This window comes from Taeniopygia guttata, chromosome 6, assembly GCF_048771995.1.
Source record: "Taeniopygia guttata chromosome 6, bTaeGut7.mat, whole genome shotgun sequence".
NCBI lineage: Eukaryota > Metazoa > Chordata > Aves > Passeriformes > Estrildidae > Taeniopygia > Taeniopygia guttata.
The window spans coordinates 16,023,820-16,045,441 of record NC_133031.1 but is presented as its reverse complement, the minus strand read 5'-3'; the positions used below and the strand labels follow the sequence as shown (position 1 = coordinate 16,045,441).

The window sequence follows — 21,622 nt, the reverse complement described above, 5'->3', positions numbered from 1 at the left end:
TCATTTATTTTATCAAGTATATGATGTTCTACAGGGTTCTTAGGTTTCCTTTCAGCCCACATCATACACGGATTAGACTTTGACCAATAAACAGTTGACCATCTTCCATGCAGTCTCATGAAGTGTTGTTGGGCTGCATATGTAGAAATTATATTGTTCAAAAACTAGAAATTCTGTTCGAATGCTAGGATTATAATGGAAAAGCTGATTAAAAATCAGTATTTGGGGTACAGAATTTAGAAATGAATCTGTTAAATGAATTTTGTTACGTAAAGCTGTAACACAGTGGGATATGATATTCTCATACCCAGGAAATGTTTTTTTTTGCTGCTGTAGAAATACCACAGTCAAATGATACATCTTTGGAATTATGTAAAACGGAATCAACTTCATATTGGTTTCATTACCTCCAATATATTTTTGCCCTAGTAAGCAAATTGGTTTCCATTTCTGAAAACAGTGCTAAAATACTTAGTGAAATACATTCCATCATAAATGTTCAAAATAACTTCTGAAGAAATTGCTCTTCTCTTGTACCTAGTGGAGTTTTTATGGATTTTTTTTCCTCTGCCTTTTAGTTTACTGAAATGCTGACATCTAACTCCAGTACATTTTCAATAATTCCTTTCTACCTCTGCTTCATATCAAACAAAGGTTTTTGTCACCTTGTTTGTATTTTGAAAGTTAATTATATAAAAACCTGAGATGTTGTCCTAGCTTTAAAGAATGGTCTACTTAGCATCTCTAAGATAGCTTCAGTGTTAAAACTAACTATTGCATAATATTATATATGAAAATAAAGTCTTTAATCTCTTAGCAACCTTCCATAGAATATATTACATGACTAAGGTAAACTGATATTAATTCTTTCTTCAGGCAAAGCAGATCAAAATATGATAGCTCCTGCAGTGGTGTCTTTCACTTGTGAGGGATTGTGGCCTCACTGGAGATAAATATGATTATAAGGCAGGTTGCATGATGACTTCCAAAGTACAGATTCCAGTATTAGAGTTGGAAATGGCAGCTTCTGACACAGCCTGGGTTATAGCACTGCTGTTCCTCGCTGCTGTTACAGTCCAGCCCAAAATGGCTCAGATAAGCTTTGTGCATACTTGCAACAACTTGGAACTCAGTTATATGATCTAGCAGTCCCCTTCACCTCTGCTCTTTTTAAGGTCTGTATTAAAGACTGCTTTATTTTGGATAGCTTTTCAGTAAAATAGTGCAAAATGCTACAGTTGGAGAAAAAACCCTTGAGTTTGTAATTTTAAATTTAAACTGTTTTCTTGGAAGGAGTTTCACTGGGAGGAGGTACCTCAGGGAATATTGCATATTAGCATACATCACTCTTCATTGACAGAGAGCTGTTAGACTATAAAGCCAGTAACGGAATAATTAAATTCTTAATTGGGGCTGATATTAGCAGAGGTACAATGACAAGTGTTTTGATACAAACAAAACAGCAACGGGGAAGCATGACTTAGACCTGCCTTTCAAACTAAGGCAGCACCTCTTGCTTGTTAAGAGCTCTGTGAAGTTGCATTTGTTCTGCTGTACTCTCTTGATATGCTGACTTGTATATACAAGTAAAAGTATCACTTTTCCTAAGAGTTTTTAATTTAGTGCTACAAAAAAGTAATGTTTATATTTTATTTGCAGTTTTAACACATTTGTATTCACAAATCAGTAAATAATTAGTCTACAAAAATTTTGGTAGCTCTATTTGATCCAGCTTATACCATCAGCACTTATTCCCAGTGTGGTTAGTACCACGGAAGAGAGGTTTGGTATTTATGCTCTATGCTTGTGGTTTTGTTTCTTAGATGTGCTTTTTTCAGTCTTGTCCAAGAGTAGCATAATCTAGAACAGATAACTCACTTAGTGAAAACAATAGCAAAAAACAGAAGGGTTTTGTTTTGATTTTTAAAAAATATATTTTATGCCAGTTTAGCAGAAGTAAATGGAAGGTATTTTTTTATGAATAGTGTTGGTTGTTTAGCTTCCTCAGTGTACAGCTTGAGGGAAAATCTACAGTCAATACTTCCTTAGCAGCTTCCATTGAGGGTACTGGCAAGTGTCCTGTTATGAAAGTAAGAGGCAGTAATGCGTAATCTGTATAAAAGCTGTTCACATGGCATACAATTTAGCTACATTCTCTGGGTTAGTTTGCCCAAATTACCAGTTTGTATTTGGACTCTGTACTTCCTAGGTGATACCAATATCAGTAAAAACAGTATACTGTGGGGTTTTTTTGTTACTTTTGTTTTGCTTTGAATGCTTCTCAAGAGTGTTAATTAGGAAGTCACTAATGCAAATACCTCAAGTGATGGAAGAAGTCCAAATATTGTGTCAAAATGCACAGGTTTCATTCTTCTAAACTTGTGACTACTGTGGAGACTTGAAACTGAACAGTGATTTTGTGTACATCTGTTTATGAACTTTTCCCATGAGGGAACCTTAACTGATAAAATCTTAACATAGGTTTTGTGGTTTGCTCAAATTAGGGGAAGGAAAAAGCCAACTATGATTTGAGTTTGTCATTGTGGTATAGGACACGGTATAGTTCATGCTGTTTTCTGTCAAGCAATAATCTCTATTAGGTTCTTTTGCAGAGTTTAATATTTTTATATTTAGCCTACAATAATTTGGGAAAATGAGACACATATATGGGAAGTGTTGGACTGTTCATCTGCTGAAGGAGTAAAAAAATGCTTTTTTTTTTTTCACCTGTTTTATTTGCTCTACCTTTTCCCATGCACCTATCTGCCTTCCACCATCAGTTCACACAGCTCAAAAACATAGCTGGTTTGAGGCCCTGCTACGTGTGTGTATATTTTGACACACACATGTAAAATTGAGTAGAAAATGCAGGCTTAACATGCTGTTTATGTTTCCAATGTCTAAAATCAGGACTCATCAGTCCCTTCCCATGGTTTTTTGTGCTTCAAAATCTGCAGTGCTAGTATAGTAACACAGGTGAAGCTTCAGAATAGTCTATCTAGTGTGTTAGCTCAAGAGCTCAAGCTTTTATAGCTGGATTAAAATAATCTTTCTTTGGTCATGATTTGTAACACTGGATTAAATTCTGACTAAGTTAGGGATAATCCATTAGAGTAGAATCAAAAGACGGAGTGAATGCAGTGAAGACAATTTTTAAGAGCTTAATTTAATGTTTAATTATTCTGACTTGGGAGAAGATTCTATCTTGAGAGGTATGATGCAGATGCTCTGTTTGAAGATGGAAAGGTTCTTACCTAGATTACAGGCAAGCACTGTTCTGCAAACAAATAATTATGGAATTTTGTTAATAGCACATTAGTTGGAATTGAGTAGCCTCATTTATGCTGCAGAAGCACTTCTGTAGTACTGCAGTTTTCTTCTGTTTAATGTCTGAAGTGTAACTGATTTAAGAAGATCCTGACTCCATGATACAAGTTGGAAAGTAACCTTTCTATACAGTGGACCATACTGCTATCCTCAGCTTTATTAATATGTAAATGTAGCTAATGTATGTTCATAAAGAACTTGGAATTCCTTTTGTGGTCACTAATTACAGGACTCCAAAGACTAGCCTCACTCGCTGCCTGATCCATGTCTGAGGTTGGTTTGTTTGAGCTTTTGTCTTGAACAGAAATATTCTAATATTTTTAATGGAATGCTACAGACTTCCTATTTTTTGCCCAACATTCCACCACAAAGTGAAATTAATTAGAGCATACTGAAATTGTAATTCCATATGATTATTGTTCTTTTGCTGTAAGGCTTTGCTACAGGTTTACTTTGCAAATATGTCATCATTGGTACACTGATAAATGATAAAATAGTTTAAGTGGTAAAATATTGGGCTTGAAGGAAAAGACAATGTGCTGTGCAGCTCTGTTGTACTGCTATGCTGTTGTATCTTGCAGGAAGGAGTGAGGTGTTTGTCTTGATTTTCTTTTCCTGAATTTGGTTGGTACACATCTTCGTGCAAGGTCCACAGTGACCTACATTATTTGCATTTCTTTGTGTGTTGAAAACCTGAAGTATCTTTAATGGTGTAAAACAGGAATGCCAAATCAAAACCTAAATTATCTACAGGTTTTGAGGTAGAATCTTTCCTATTTCTCTCTTTACCTTTTCCCCATGGATCATGTGGCTTTGTTGGAAAAAATGCTTCAGACAGTGCAACCACAGCACCAGATGACCAAGACAGCTTTCCAAATGTCATCACTACTGGTGGTAATCTACCTGTGAAAGCTTCTGGAGTCATTTGGCTAGTGTGTTATCCTTGATAAAATACATTTGCTCTGGAGGAAAATGGCCTGAGTGCTAGCAGGTTTTTCTGTCCTGGCTGGCAGGGTTTACAGGTAACACATTAGAAGTGCAACAACTAAAGGGCAGAATTTTTTGTCTCCTAACAGGAAGCTACTTTGTTGCTTTTTCTCGTGTTTTGGGATTGGGTTTTTTGTTGCTCTTAGTTAATGCAAAGAAAAATCTTTGAAATTATCTGAAATTCCAAGCCACTGTGAATATACCTGATGTGCAAATGGTATTAACAAAACCCTAAATCCACAATAAAAAGCTGTATAATGCAATTAGCAGGTATTGTCCATTAAATTCCAAGGAAGGTGTGGAAAAAACATAAAAGGAGTTTTTATTTTCATTATATAGAATAAAGGATAGAGGTGGGAGGGGGAAAATACTACTTCCTATGAAAGTTGTTTTCCATGTGTATGTACAGCAGCACAACATGTTAAATTTCAAAAACTTTGCCTTTTTCCTTTGCCCTTTGGCTTGCAGGGCTAAGCACTCCTTCATGGTACAGTTTCAGGCTGTTGAGTCCTGCCTTTTCTAATACTATGTTCTCCTTTGATTTATGAATCATTAGATTCATTAATGGTCATTAAGAGCATTCTTGATATGTTTGAGGGCCAGTAAGAAAGCACTTCTTGGCTTTTAGACTTGGAAGATGTTTTTATACTAAATAAGGTATTTTCTCAGATCTTTTTCTTGGATATAATGATTTTTACAGAAATAGGTGAAAGCATCTCAGGGTTTCTCCTGGCTATATGAAATTAGGTACTTTACTGAGTTGCCCATTATTTTACATACCTGCCTTACAGGGGGTTGCCATTTCAAGATATTTGGCTAAAAGAAATTCTAAGAGCATGCATCCTAGGTTTTGCCAGAAGAATTTAGGAGGATCTAGCATGTTGGTCACAAGGTGTTATTTGAGTCAGCTAGGGCACTTCCATTGGTCCATGGGGCTATCTGGTGTGCCTGGATCTACAGAGCTGCTATCTGTGTGTCACATTTGCAGCTGTAATCAAAAGTAAGTGCATTAATTTCTAGTACCAGAGGTAAATGATGTTCAACTGCTTTTCAGACTCTTAAGTAATGAGTCTAATCTATTGCAATAAAAGCTCTACCAGTCAATGAGTCTGGTACTTTAAGTAATTCTGTGGTTTAAATTTAATTACTGTACAGTGCCTTTTAAATCAAACTTTTTCTGGCTACAGGGCAAAGCATCTTAAGCTTTGTCAAATTTAAACTGTATATTATGTGGAATTTTAAGAGTGATAACTATGATCCTGTCATCTACAATATGCTTTGTATTTACAAGAGAAGAAGTGCAGCAGTTGAAGTTGGTCAATTATATAGGAACTAATGGGATCAACTGTACTGGGATGCCTGAAAATAATTGAGTGTGTAAATGAGAGCCAGACTCAGTAGTCTGTGGCATCATACACTGAATGGAAGGTTTTAATGATAAACTAGGTACTAATTATGGAGCTTTTCTGTGCTACAAATGAGCTAATTTATAGACTGCCAGCACCTGGAGAAGGAAGTCTCTTAGGGCCAGAGGCTTGTATATTATAATGTATTTATTGGTTTGATAAAAGCTGTATTGCATTATCTGTCCAATTTAACCAGGAAGTATTTTTCTTATCATTTAACTGTAAATCTCAGGAGGAGAAAACTGTAGAGTATGATTTTATATTCTAATGCCACTTAGCAGTAGCAATTCAGGAATTGATGGAATTCCTGAGCAGTGTGGCTCCCAGATTTAGTTAGATTGGAGTTTTAAACAGCAGTTTAAATGGAGCAGTTTTAAACAGCTTCCAGGGAAGACAATTTTCTTTTCTTCTTGGAAGTGATTTTTATTTGCCTTGAGGTACTCTACTTTTAAACATTCATTCACAAATTTATATATACAATATGTTTTATTTGTGCCACCCTCATTTATACAGTGATTTACCAACCTCACTGTTTTGTGAAGATTGAAAGATTTTGATTTTAAAAATAGAAAAATGAGGTGCAAGGTTGAGTGGGGGTAGAAGAGAAACCCAGAAGACTACAGGGAATGAAAGAAAGGTGAAAGAAGAAAATACTGTCTCTGCTGTAAACTTTGTAATGGTAATGTTTGTTACTAAGAGGAGCTTACTTTCTGCAGGTACTGTCAGCCACTTAGCAGTGTTGAGGCTTTGACCTGTCTTTTCAAGTTAATTGAGTAGCTTGGTACTAGCTGCAGCCAGCTTCAGATACTTGGGCCAAAAGATGTGGGTTGCTGTATCAAATGTCATGGCAACATGTCTAACTGTAGTAAACCAGAACTTCGGTACTGATAAGTTTGATGCTTTCTGAAATCACTAGAAAAATGCAGTGTTAGTGGATTTGTCGCCCGTGAGGTAATTTTATGACCAATTTATATGAGGAGTGGGAGAAACTCAGTAGTAGAGCCATTCTGGTCCCTTTGGGTTCTCCTTTTAGTTGTAGGAGCTTAAGGAATTATCTTTGCACTACTGTGCTTGTTTTGTGCTTGTTTATGGAAAAAGTGGTAGTCACCTGAACATCCCTTGAAATAACCCTGTGATGTTTATTTTTGGAGGTGGGCAAGGATTTCTAGATACTTAAATCCCAATTCAGATCCTGGAACCATAGAAGTATATCAGACTAAGTCTTGTGGAAAGTTAAAGGTCATGAGAAGTGCAAGCTATTTATGTCCTCTCTTCCTTTTGGTCTAGTACTGTAGTAATAACTGGGATTGTTTAGAAAGTAGTGTAATTAAATAGCCTTGGAAGGTGGTACTTTTTTGTTTTGAAGAATGGGAAAACTTTGATAAGGGCTCAGGTTGAGTGGGGGTTTTTGTGCCTTTATATTTTTTTAATTTCTAAGAATACATTTTTATTTTATGCTAGGTTATCTCCCTCTTCATTCCCACCCTAGTTTAACATGTGACTGCTACTTACAACTCAGTTATAGAATAAGTATTGTACTGTACGGCATGGTAAGGCTGAAATTACACAGGTACATGTTTCTGTTTCCAAAGGAGTGGACACAGAGGCATGAGCTACATGTGGTGAAAGCAGAGGGATAGGATAGGGCCCAGTGTTGTCTTGGGAAGGTCAAAACTTAATTTGAAAAGTTCTTCATCTCTTGAAATCACAAAAATATTCTATTTTATCTGGAATATGTGTGTACTTGGAGAAAATAAAAATCTCTAGAGAGATCAGCTTATTTGTATCATCTAGGATTTTGCTTATGTGCCTACTTGAGAGTAAGCAGTTCCTTGGCATAGAACGTCCTGTCTGCCATGTCACTCGAACAGAATAGGAAGGTAAATATGTGTGGAAGTGATTACCATTATGCTCTTGAGTTCCTGCACATCTTTACACCCTTTTTAGTGTAACTGTCTCTGTTTTGACAGATGTTCCTATAGTGTGTTATGCTGACATTAGGGCTCCTGTGGTAATATGCAGTGATACCACGCCCTGTCCTGAAAGAGACTGGGGTGAAGGCTTCTAGCTGGGGACATGCTCAAACTCCTGAACTGCTCAGAGTGTCCTGGTAGTTACATGTGGAGCTGTGATTGCTGCCACCTTTTGCAGAGTTGCTGCTGGTTTTTAATTCATGTAGAGAGGGGTGTTGGTATAATTCTCTTAGCTGGATCTGTCACTTCTGTGCAGTCAGGTAATTCAGCACAGGTTTCCCCAGCACATGGATGTGGTGTCTTTGCATCAGCCACCTGTTGCTGCTGCTGATTTCCAATCTAACTAAATCTGGGAGCCACAGTGCTAAATTATGTGTGTGTTGAAAGTATTAAACATAACTCTCAAAGCAGGAAGCTGTGAGGTTGTCATAATAGGCTGAGCTTCTAGATGCTTTATTTTGGTGGTCTCCCATCTATTTGTCTGTGTGAGGTTCTGTGGGCAGTAAGAAAGGAGTATCTGTGCCTCAAGAAAATGTATTGAAAGCAAACAGATCATTAATGTTGGCCTTTTCTCAGATCAGATGCAAATGTCTTTATTATATTATGTATTAATGGTCTTAGTTTGTTTGGGCTGCTTGCAATAATGCACAATTGTTTTAAAGGAAATTAATCTTTTCTGACTTTGTTCAAATACACCAAGCTTAACGAAAAGCAGTTTGAACTAGATCAGTTTAATGAGGCCTGCTTCTATCAAATTTACTGCTTTAAACCCAACTACAAATAAAGTGAATAAAAGACCAAATTATTTCAATACAGATGTGCATTGAACCAGTGTGTTATAATGATTAATTTTCTCAAGTGTGTAATTCCCAGTAGATTTTTGTGTCAACTGCCAAAAAAGAATTTATTGACTTTACATTAAGCATAGTTTGGTTTAGTTAATTATATTGTTCAAGTGTAAATTAGTGGGTGGTAGAAGAGTGTGTTGTATTGGAATTTTATTTTGTCTTAAACAAATTACCTCACGCCTTATTAGCAGTGCTTAAAATATATAGTTCTGAATCCTCAAAGAGATGCTGGGGCTTTCAGAGGTGTTGGGATTTCTTCTGATAATTATGTTAGAACTTATATATTCAAGTAGTTTTCCTCCTGCCCTGCCCTAAGAGTGCGCTGTTAAGACTGTTTAGTAGATTTGAATGCTTTGTGGCAAATTTGCTAGTTTTATTTTTAATTTTATTTTTTTACAAGTGGTGTTTAAGTTCAGTTTCAGCATATACAAATACAGAGACCATTTTCTCTCTGGGATAAGCATGGTCTAGATGCAAAACACTTCCCATAGCTTCCCTTCCAAGTCCTGTCTTGTACATCTGTTGCTCTAAATAGATGACTTTCATTTGTCTCTGCTTTTTATGGATTGCAGTCAGGAAACATGATTTGACTAATGTCTCCTGTCTCATACAAAGATAATGCTAGGGGAGTATCTATTTTTTTTGTTGTGTTTTAAAGGGCTGCAGATGCCATGTGGAGTAGTTAATACTGTGTGTTTATCATTGTCAAAGAACCTCAAATGCATTCTCTTCTCCCATGCTCAAACGTGCCATCAAAGAATGGTTAGAAATGATAGGTGTTGAAATAGATGATCCTGATAGACCTCTTTATATTTCAATTAAAAATTGTGCTGTGCGTTTTTGTTTTTTTTTTTAAGCAGATTTCTAGTTGGGCATAACAGCCCTCCAGATTGAAAAATAATTACTATTGACTCAAACTTTGTTTTGTGTCTGTTATCAAGTTATCTGTCAAATAAGATGAACATTTAAAAGGTTTAGATCAAAGGCAACCGCTTTAGCTACACTGGAGGCTCCCATCTTTTAATCTAAAATGTATCTATGACTAACTGATTACCTCTCACATTTTTTTTTAAAATGTTGACATCCTGCTAAAGTATGCAGTGACCTCACTTGTAGCTGAGTTGTGTAGGTTTCACTGCAGGCACACTGAAAGCATTATATGATATTCCTGTAACCTTTTGAGGCAAGATATGTGTTTAGTGTATTAATGAGCTGGTTGAAGTGATGTACAGTAATTTCATCCTTGGGTAAAAACAGATGTGAAAGATTCTGTTTTAATATTTAATCAAGCTCAAAGCCTCTGTTGGCTTGTTTAAGTTGACCTGACAGCATTATACCTGGAAACACTTTGAATTAAACCCTGAGTGCTTGACCTTGTTCAAACAGTTGTAATTTAATAAGGCTGCTGTCTTTGTGGAGATAATGCGGCTAATGGGCAAATCTTTTCTTGGCCAGGATTGCTTTTTATTGCAGTGGAAAAACTTGGTATCTGCTCTTAAAAAGACGTTAATCAGATAAAGTAATAAAAATGAAATAAAGAGCAAAATAAATTTTGTATTAGAGTTGCTAGTCCTAGATTATAGTTTAAAAAGGAATTCTAGAAGATACCTACTTTATTTGAATGTCTTCAGCATTCTTTTATTACATGTTTCTGGCAATTGCTGCACTGTAGCTCATCTCTTGCCAGAACTTTTCTTAGGGTTAGGAAGCTCTGTTTCTGGAGTGCTGTATATTGGTTTGGACTCAGTAAAGTCGGAGCTTGCATCAGTTTAAGGCAAATTGAATACTTTTTCAAGCTTTTGATTGTTGTTGGTGTTTGTGTGGTGTTTTTTATTTTGCCTCTTCCCCTGCTTGTTCTTGCAACAGTATTTCTTTGGCGTGTTTTTAAAAAGAATGGGCCAGGGAGAGGTGGGGGGGAAAAAGGCTTTGATGTTTGTGAACAAGTGTCACTGTATCAGCTAAAATTTTGTGAAAAGAGGTGGCAATGAAGTAGAAGGAAGATAAGCTGTGAGTATCAAGGTAGGTTTCAGCATAGTGTCTGAGGTGTAAATAAAACAGGGTATGTAGTACCGAGACAAGGGAGCAGTTCTTATTAATTAAATGTAGTCACAAAGCTGGGAATGAAATGAGAGGAAAAACATCAGGATCCATATTTCCCTAATTCCAGGTATATATTCAAAGACTTAATAAAATTATTAGATTTCCTAAAGATTGGCTGGGCAGAGCTGCGCTGCTGTTAAAATTCGCTGCTGTTAAAACAGATTTGACAGTTTGACGGTCTGGTTTACCATGTGTCGTAGTTATCCCAGAAACTCTGTATTTGAAATAACAATACTAAAATCAGAATTAGTTTGAAACAATTTTTATTCTGAAATATAGCTACCCTTACAACACTTACTGTGTTGTAAAATATTGTCTGTTTGTTGCTAAAGAATATTAATATAGCTTGAAAGTACATGCATCTGCTTACAAGAAAGCTTCCACATGCTGTAACAAATGTGCTTCACTATGCCGAACAAAACAATAATTCATTAAAATCCCTTTTTCTCATTCTACCAAAATACAGCTTTTATTCACAAATTCAGTAAGGTAATTATAGCTTAAATGTAATAAATTTTCTATTGGTGTAGGTTGTTATATTACAGCTTTCTTCATATTCCTAGGATGCAGTTGATAAACATGATACGTATGGATGCATGCATTCAACACTTCTGTTCTAGAATCAAGCAACGGATCAGGGTAAGCTTGAAAGCATTATAAAGAATTACAGTAATACTGACTGATGCCTCAGTGTGGATCCAACACATGGTCGTTTCTTCAGTCACCATTCTTTTGCAAAGGCATTAAAAAGGAAATAACTGTTCAGACCTTGCTGAAGGTAGTTGTTTCTGGTCTTTGACTTATGTGGGTGAAAAAAGGGAAACAAATTCTAAAATAAGTGTTCTTTCACCTACTACTTACTCATTTTATTGACATGTTATCTTTAGGGTTTTTAATTGTGTCTATATTTTGAGAGCTTGATCATGATTTGTCAAGTTCAAGAAATGTTGAGATTGCTTCTCTGATCTGTCATCACTGTTTTGTGCAGTAGCCTGTTTCTTCCAAAGCTTGTGTTTCTACTAAAACTGCAGCTCGAGTACAGACATCAGTGACAGAAAATGCCTGTCAGCAGTATGTTAGTATTAGAAACCTCTGGCAAGACTTCAGCTGCATTCTGTGCTTTTGTGGATCTTCAGATTCTGCTTTGGCTGTAGAAATGTTAGCTAGCAGCATTTTGGCACTTTATTGTTGCATGGTTTTACCCTGGAAGGCCAATGATGTGGTGCCTTTCAGCTCCAGAGAACTACTGGAAATACGGTTCAGGCCCTTTACTGTGGGAGGTTATCTTGGCTGCTTGCAGGCTTATGTAAATGACAGGGAGTCTCCGTCAGTTCTTTAAGAGCAGGTGTCCACTTTAGGCTTAATCAGGGTAATTTCATGGTCTTGTAAGTTTCAACAGTCTGGCCTATTGATTCCCTGTGGCACAGGACGTATGTGCAGGCAATGCCCTCTAACATAGTCATTCCTGGTTTGATTTCTTAGAATGTATCTGAAGCCACCTGATAAACACATTTAAGGAAACTCCATGTGCTGCACTTGCTGTATGTGCTAAATATACATTTCCCAGGCCTATTGCAGTGATACCGTAGCAAGCTGGCAGGTTTCTTCTGTTGTCTTATTTTCTTGGTAGGGTCTGGGAACTTACAGGTAGCTGTCTGTTTATTCCTGCTTGAGTCATGGGGACAGATGTGGCTGCTTCTAAGACCCAAGAGGTAGCAACTAATTTTGCTAATAGGACAGATACTTCAACTCAGGCTTACTTGCATTGGATGTGATTGAACCGCCTCCCCATTATCCCATAAGCAGGAGGAAAAAAAATTGTAATTTCAGTGTTGTGGCAGATTGACAGGTTTTTTATGGATGGAAACTGTCTAGTTTCTATGCTTCTTTCAACAGTGCTAGTTTATTCTGAAATGCATCCATCTTGGATACATACTGCTGGAATGGGTAGAGGTGCTTAAGCTGAGGCTGGTCCAATATACAGAAGTAGTAGTGGTATTGGAGCGACAGTTCCACTGAGAGGGAAAACGGTACATTTGTTAAGGATATCTGCTTGCTAATTTACCTTCTGCTTTCCTACATTAAAGAAAAAAAAAAAAGAACACAACAGAAAGCAGTTTGCAGTTACTTTGCAGCTGCATCAGTGTCAGTCAGATGTACTTTGCCCATCTTCCCTCAGTGAAGTTGAACTTAATGGCCAGATCATACAGTTAACTTCTACTCAAGCAAAAATGACTACTAGGTTTTATGAAAATTGAGAGTAGCAAGTAGATGTCTTTTGAAGCATTACTGCTGAAAGAGGAGGGACGGCAGCTCTAGCTTCATCTTTGTTTGGTATTTCACATAATGGTAGAAGTAGTAGCCAGATAAAGAATTAATATATGATACTGGATTCTATGTGGCACATGTTCGTTCTCGGTAAGATGGAGATCCAGGGCAAATAGCAAGGAGGAAGAATACTGGGGTTCTAAGTGTGAGCATGAGAGATATTTTGAGAATGTGGAGCTGAGGAGGTAGTGAAGATAGATAATCCAGTCAGAAGCTGATTTCACTAGATGTGTTGTGCTGAGGAATGAACTATTCATAAATGTCCAAGATTCTAGGTTAAGTTAATGTTTCTTGGTGTAAAACTAAGTACTTCCAAAATCTCATGGGTTTATGGGCTATTTCATAGCTAGGAAAAAGAGAGAAATCTTTAGTGTTGTTTTTCTGCTTTTATAGCAACAGAAACAGATTTCACCATCTTGTTTAAAAGCAGGATCTACATGTTACATGCAATTAGCTTGCCAAGATAGACGTAATGAGGAACAATGCTTTCATTTCTTTGGTGCGATATTTCTGGCCTTTCTGACCTCTTCTCTCCCAGCTTGTTGCCATTACACAAAACTGGTTTCAAACCACACATTTTTTCTGTTTGTGTGCCTTAATAAAAGATGCAATACAGCTAGGAATTGCTTGATTTTTATTTAATAAGATGATTGTGGAGTCAAATTTAAGCCCTTTTAACCTTGTATTTTTGTGTGGGGCTTTTTGTATTCAGTCTGTAGCAACAACAACAAAATAGCCCAGTGAGTGGGTTTTGCTTTGGTTGCACTGTTTGGCATGTATTTGCAAGAGACTAAGCTGGAATCTCTTGTATATACAACTGCCCACATCCTCCTAGATCTCATGTAATACAAGTACAAAATATTATTCTTGCCTGAGAAGTGTATGGTGAGATTTTTGATTTGCAGGCTCTCCAGAAGTTGTAGACTTGTAGTAAGAGTGGTATGCTTTCCAGTGGTTGGGATTAAAATGTTTTAAATTTACATATGTATTGCATATGTAGATTAGAGAAATACCTTTGAATTTTTGTTGCTTCTCCATTTAATTTGCTGTCCTAAAAAGTCAATGCATACATAAGTAATTAAACCAGAAAAAAATCAGACTAGGTTAGTTTGCTCAGTAGGAGGTGCAAATAATTTTACAACCTGTTTGTCATGACTACAGCTTTATTTTCTAAAGGTGCCAGCAATTAGCTGTGTTGATTTAGCTGTATGCTTGGTATCAATAGCTCGCTCTGTGCCTACAGAGCGATCAGTGTCACAGGGAGTGCTGCGTGCTAGGATCTATCTAACATACCTCTGTAACACCAAGCCCAGGGGGGACTAGCAGCACGAGCAGCAGCTTGCTTTTGACAGCAGAATGTCCTTGTTGCTATTGATTAGATTGTTCAGTGAAGTGAAAAAACATTGATCCAGCTTTAAACTGGTAGTTATATGATAATACTGGAGATGAATGAGTATCAAGTGGAGTATTGCTGGGGGGAGGTTGCGTGGGGGGAATCCAATACTGGTTTTCTTGTGTAACTAATAATAGGCTAATAAAATTTAAAAAATATATGTGTTTTATTATTTAGATCTACAGTAAATTAAATGCAACCAATAAATATTAACCAGATCTTTCTGCACAACAGATGTTAACAGCTGTAAAATTGCATACTTCTCCTCTCTCTAATTTCCCAAATCCCTGTTCAATACTGCTCTCTAGTCTGGGCACTGGGAGTAATGCTGATATTTTCACTGGTGGAGGGTTGGGGCATTGCTCTTGCAGCTTTTTGGTGTCTGATTAGTGGTTATGTTTGGCACTGAGCTGCTCTGAAATGACATGTTTTGGAGCAAAAGTCAGTTTGTGTTTACGTCCCATCTCATCCTCCAGTTACATCCAAAGCTATCTGTATCATGTTACTTTTTCTTTGGAAAGCTAACTTATTTACTGCTTTTTTCTTTTCCTTCCGGAAATGAAGACTCTTGGGTGATTGTGGGGTAGAATATTAGTTTTGAGCTGGATCGCCTAACACTTGGTCTCCTAATTCTCAGGTATTATCAGGCTAACATGGATGAATGAGATGGCAGTGCTGGTATTAATGTTTTCTGTGATTTGAGTCTGGTTTGACTTTTGCACTCAAATGTTCTACTTACATATGGGTACTTCTTATGCAGCTCCCTTAAGGTATGAGAAAGGCATCTTGAATATAGGGTGGAAGGGTCTTCTTTCCCAGCTGTTATAAATGCCACTGTGTGCTGCTTAGCCAGTGTTCTGGGTTCAGTAATAGAGAATGGCAGCACCTCGGTGTTCCTGGCTATGAGTGTTCTGGTGCCTGCTCAACCTGGGATCCAATATGACTTAGGGTGACAACATCCCTCAAAAGGTTGTTTTTGCAGCAGTGAGCTCTTGAATCCTCGTTACTACTATGTCTCACCAGTTTTTAGGATTGTGGTACCAGAGTTAAGGGGCTTTTTTTCTTGCACTGTATACTTATTTTCTACTCTGTGAGGATACAGTGGCACACACTTTGAGGAAGGCATCACACAAAGATCCTGTGTGATCTCAGTTTCTTTGTTTGGTGTGGTCTACAGAGCCTTCTTCAGATATATGCAGCAGCTATAACTTAGTTTGAGAAATCATATTGGCAGAGCAGTCTGCAGGTCAGGCTTTTAGAAACGCCAAAATTCATCCTCCTCCTCTGTGCACTGTTGTTGTTGATTTGGGAATAAGGGTTGCTTCAGGATATAACAAGACCAAACTCTGCCCTAGAAGAACATTGCAGTCTTGGATTTTCAGCATTATAGCTTACTTTGGGCGGGTCATGTTAATCAGAGATAATGATACTAAGTTTATGGAGGCAAAAGTGGTTTCAGTATTATTCCTATTCTACAAAACATTATTTATTTCCTGTTTTCCTCTTGGTGTATTTCTCTACTGCTCTTTTATCTTATGAGATGTAATAATCTTTCAGGAAGGTTAATGTTGACAGAGCAACTTGTCCTGCCACCTCACCATTACTCTTCAATTTAGTACTAAAGCATGAATGATCTTGTCCTATGTTTGCCTTCAGTCTTGCTTTATACATCTTGTGATCAGGTGATTATTTACTTAATTGAGAAACTTGAAGTGGCAAATCAATTTAAAGTGCTTTGCTGCAGTTGTCCTCAGTATCAAAATTGTGATGACATTGCAACAGAACCTGGTTGCAGCAGTTGCCTCCTTCACCTTATATGTAGAATTCAAGTGTATGTACCTGTGTGAAATACACATTTTTCCCTTTCTCCTGCCTCCATGCTAATCTGGATGTAAACTAGTTTATTTGCCCAGGTTTTATATTTTGTTGCTCCAGCACAGTTTGTTGTATGTAGCTGGGGAATTTAGGGGACCGTTACATTAGATTAATTTGGTGTAAGTTAAGCCTGGACATTCAGAGAAGTTATTCAGCTGCTGTATTTCTAACGTCATTAAATATTGTAACTTTTGAGTTGTGGTTAAATTAGTTAGATGGCAGTGGTAAGAGTTTGATGTTCTGCCATGCTGTTCCTTTTGCAGAGGTACAACTGAAGAACTACTGGGAACTGGGCTTAAAACCTATTCAGAAGGCAGAAAACTATGCAAATTACTTCAGTTATTTAAATTCTTTCTTATGGTTTTCCTTCCTAGAGGGGAGTTGGGTAGGGTATTTAGAATGAAACAGAGATGCACTTTAACTTTCAACATAAATTACACGTATATTGTAATGTAAATGTATAGACAAACCATTTTTATTGATCTGGTATTTTCAAGAGGTGCTTTCATGCAATGGGGAGGTGCACCTTACAGCTGCATACTGTTTTAAAAAGACAGTTTCAAGGACAAATGTGTTTTCAAAAATATGTTTAATGGCCTTAAGATTATTGTACACATTTGTTGGTATGCAGAAATGCTCTTTCTAGCATTAGTTACTTCGTTTGCTCAAGTAGCGTAAGATCAGCTTGAGTACTTTTGTCCACATAAACTAGGTATGCAGAGATGAGTTGCTGTAGGAGACAAATGCTGGATGGTTTTGGGCCCTGGGACCGTATTTTTCAGGACCCTGGAAAATTTCCTTTTCTCCTACTGTGGTCAAAAGAGAAATTTGATATTTCAGGTGTCTTCCCTGGCCCTCCATCACATGACTAAATATTTTTAGCATTTTTTTTTCTTTGTACTACATAGTCTATACAGTTTTTATGTGTACCTAATAGGCATTACAACTAAGTTAAAGAAGTTTGGTTGCCAGGTGATCACTTTTCAAACTGAAATAATATGAAGGCATCTCCTTAAATTCTTCCTCATAATGCTGAATGAGTGGAAGGGTCAGTTTGAAAAGTTGTTAAAATTTTTTTGAGGTAAACCAAGGTCATATAGTCTAAAACTGTGAATAGTGTATTAGTTGGTGGGTGTGTTGTCTTAACAGTAGAATTGCTCTAGGATTACTTTAAAATACTAATCTGATATCTAGGGCAAATAGTGAAGTTCTTTCAGAAAACTTGTACTTGATGTAATCTCTGAGCAGATCAAGTACAGATGAGTGCATGTTGCTTAACTCTGTTATGTCAGAGCATGGAATGAAGACTGGCAATCACTTTTAAATTGCTTTATATTGCATGTGTCCCAGAAACTTCACAGTTGTGCACAGTCCTCTCACTTTTGTCTCCATTGTTCTTGGGAGTTTGGGGTGGAAGAAGGTTCCATGTCTCTGTAAACTTAGTCTTTAAGCCGAAAAGTTCTTGATGGAACCACTGCTGCGAATGAATTGGTATTCCATTATTATGTTACTTTCTCTGAACTGACACCTTTCAATGACAAGTGTGCTGTAGGTTTCTCTCCTTTTCCCCTTCTTGTCATTTGGGGGATATGTGTCTGTGCTGACTTTGACACATTGACTCTCTGTGCAGAACTGAAGACCAGCTGCATATTCAGCCTCAGTTTTAAGGGGTAGGGCCAGAGCTCCCAAGTGCTGTGTTCTCTTCAGTGGTATTTAAGTGTTGTGGGAAGAGCAAAGAACTATCCTTAAGGTTTGAGTTTTTTTCTAAATGGTGATGCTTTAATCAGCTATCCAAAGACAGTGTGAAAGGAGGAAAATTACAGATCCAAACCATAAACTGAAGCTCTTCATTGAATTATTATTCTAGCAGCTGTTTGTAGCTTTATGCAGATGCTTTCAATTAAATATGACTTAGGAAAGCTGTAAAAATGTCCCAGTACGTTGTTCAGAATTGTAGTGGAAATAAATTTCAAGTGGAGGAATGTGGGATTAACTAATGCAGTAAGAAATTTATGCCCCTGTATAAACAAAAGTTGCAACATGGCTCTGACATCTTACGCAACTCTGTCAGGTGGTACCATTGTGATTTGTCTGGTAGTTTGTGACTTTTACTTCTGTTTGGCTTCAGAGATTTTAGGCTTTTAGAGAATGTGCTTGTGATGGTTGATTCAAGGATTTATACTTGAGAAAATCAAGAGGCTGCCCAGAGATTATTGAACCTCCATCCTTGTCAGAGTTCAGGACTCCAATATTGATTTGCTGTGTTTCCCTGTTGTCTGACTTGACATCAATTTATGTTTTTACACTGAATTTATCTCCTTTTATGGTGTGTCCAGAGAAGATTCAGCAGAGGTGTTCTGGGGAAAAGTCATTTATCTTAAGGTTTCCAGGAGTGTGTATAGGTTTGTATGGAGAATACCCTTTCCCTCAGCTGATGACTTCAGTATTCCATTATACTTTCATTCCACCTTTCCCCTCCAAGCAGAGCAGATTCTCTAGAGGGTGCTGGCCAACAGACTATGAAGATGCTCAGCAGGCTGGAGCATCTCTCCTTTGAAGATGGGATGAGAGAGTTGGACTTGTTGCACCTGCAGGAGAGAAGGCTCTGGGGAGAATGTATAGCACATTCCAGTACCTGAAAGGGCCTATGCGAAGGGCTTTGTACAAGTACATGTAGTGATAGGACAAGGGGTAATGACTTTGAATTGAAAGGGTTAAGAGCAGGTTCAACTGAAATGGTTAGAGTAAGGTTTAGATTAGATACTAGGAAGAAATCTTCACTGTGAGGGTGGTGAAGAACTGGAACAGGTTGCCCAGTGAAGCTGGAGATGTCCCATCCCTGTGAGTTTTCAAGGTCAGGCTGAATGTGGCTTTGAGCAAAGTGGTCTAGTGAAACCCACACACGCACGCACACACCCTGGTGGCAGGGGGTTGGAACTTGATGATCTTTAAGGTCTCTACTAACCCAAAACATTCTATGATTCTGCAAATTCATATGAGTAGCGCAGATGTCTTAGTGGAAGTGTTGTTTTTTCCAAGAAAGCAGGGCTGGAGTAGTGACTGTACTCTGCTATTAACTATGATTATGGGCAGGCGCATCCTTTCTCCCAGGAAACAGTCTTATATTATAGAAGAATATTCTTGTAATGTCCTTCCTCCTGAAGAAGATAAAATGCAAAAAAAAAGAAAAAAAAAAAAGTAGTAAAAAATACTTCCTTGTGTTCCTGTGGGTAGTTACTGTGAAGGAGAATGTTGTCGGTGCATGAAAGATCTCATAATTAAAGTTGATGTTTTGGGGATGTTACAATGCTACTTCTTTCTCCTGAGCTTCTGGGAGAGAGATGATGTTAGAAAACACTCGCAGAATCACAATATTAACAGCTTTTGTTTACAGCTGCTGTTTTCCCTCCTGGTGGTTGATGATATAGAAATGTTCTTCACCTTGTTTCTAGTGTGGTAAGGGGCATGATATGTAACCAAGTTATTAGCTCTCATCAGTCTTTTCCGGCATTCTTTGAACAATGAACTTTACTTCAGTAAATAACTATCAAAATTGTTCTCATATGAGTACTCAATCATTGAATTGCAATGATACAATTAAAAGGCATATAAATCTGCAGATTGTGTGGGCTGTCACTGATACAGGATTTGGAAGGACCTTTTGAGAGCCTTTTTCATAATAGTAGAAATCCTGACTTTCTATAGCAACACTTCTGTCTGCCTGTATAGTCTTACTGTATCAGAGTGCCTTGGCCATGTGGGGTTTGAATTTGTTATGAGAGGGGCCTACAAGGACGGTTAAAATACATGCTCAAGAAAAATTGATTTTTGCCTTTCTTTATATCTGACTTTATTTCATATGTAGTTTGAGTTAATCCAGTACTAATTTATTGTCAGGTTGAAAATGTAGATCTGAGACTGTTTTGAAATATAAAAGTGATCTGTGCTTGGTCGGAGTGCTTCTAGATGTGTCCCAAACCAGAAATGAACCCATGGCTATTACAGTGAAGTTCCTGATCCCAGATAAATACCACAGAATAAGTTGTATGATTTACGTTTTTTTCTCAAGTTCTATCAAACATAATTTCCAGAAAGAGTCTGTAATTTTAAAGAAATAAGAAAGATTAGAGTGAGAAGTTAAGTTTCAGCTGCTTGATTCATGTATTTTGGCTTTTAAGCTTTGCTGTGTTTTGAGTAATAAAGTTATACAGGGGGGTTGTACGATATTAATACTTTCCCCTTCCTTTCCCCCCTCTTTTTCCTACTGTCGTCATGTTTTGTCACTGTCAAGTGTAGATTTATTCAAGTGTAGATTTATTTCTCATTCAAACTGTTGTTTTTGTTGGCAGGAGCTACAAGCAAGTCTGTGAAGTTATGTAATGTCTGAAAAGTTATGTTCATGATTAATTAGCCTATCACAAAACTATTTTAGTGTGTGTGGAATAACTAGATCATATTTTTTATTTATTTGGCGAGGTAGAAGGCACTCTGGTTAGATCAAGGAGCTTCAGAGTGCTTTGTATTAACTATTCTATACATAACCTGTTTACCTTTGGAACATGAAATGTATGTGTTTTTTATTGGTCACTTAATGTGAACTTGTTTTTTTCAGGAAATGAGCTTGGGCTGCAGGTATTCCTTTTTTCCCCAAATTGTAAACTTTATAGTTGTTTGCTTAAAACTGAGCACCCTCTAAATGGCATACTCAAAGAAAATTTGCCAGAAGTTAAAAAATGGGGTAATGATATGTTATTTCTGAGCTGTATAGGCATGAATGGCACAGCTCTCATGGCAGTGGAGTCAGGATCTCAAGGAGAATTTGAAGTCTGGAGGGACCTTTCTCTATTATTTATGCTGCAGGACTTTCTCTTTGCTTCCCCTCCACCAAAAAAATAAGGGTATCCCAGTGGAGCTAGGTTATAATCTGAAAATTCAAAGGTATATATATTGAACCTTCCAGATGTTGATCTATTTCTTAAGATTTCTTGCTAGTAATGAAGACCTCTAGATTTTATTGTAAGCATCAAAATACAGAGAAAAGGCATCTTCTGTGATTTGGGCTATAGAGAGGTTTTAATAGCCTGTTACTGAAGTGATCATATTTTAGACAAGTAGTTTTCAAAACTTTTGCTGTGCTCTTTAAAACTTCTGATTTGCATCACTGAAGTGCAATTTCATAAATCCTTGCTTTTGGGAATTTGAAGGAGATACTGTGCCCATTGTAAGTGTAATTACTAATTTAAACCAGCTTTGCAGTTAAAAACTACCATATATAATTTTTTGGTTTTGCTAAGTTGACAAAATTCTTTCTTATGGTGTAAGTGTGAATGCTTAGTTGTAAGTATTTTAAATACTTAAGGCACGAACAGACAAGAGCTGTAAATA

General features: G+C 37.2%; 1 protein-coding gene across 11 annotated transcripts in view; it reads left to right on the top strand.

Annotated features, from left to right (window-relative positions):
- Nucleotides 1-21,622, top strand: part of KAT6B (lysine acetyltransferase 6B) — a 107,786-nt gene that overhangs the window by 19,961 nt on the left and 66,203 nt on the right. The window contains exon 3 of one of the 11 annotated variants that reach the window (XM_072931019.1): nucleotides 11,205-11,280. The exons of the other annotated variants lie outside the window; for them this stretch is intronic. Within the exon in view, the coding sequence (XP_072787120.1) occupies nucleotides 11,205-11,280 (76 nt within the window). The remainder of the gene's footprint in view (nucleotides 1-11,204; nucleotides 11,281-21,622) is intronic. 11 annotated transcript variants of the gene reach the window in all.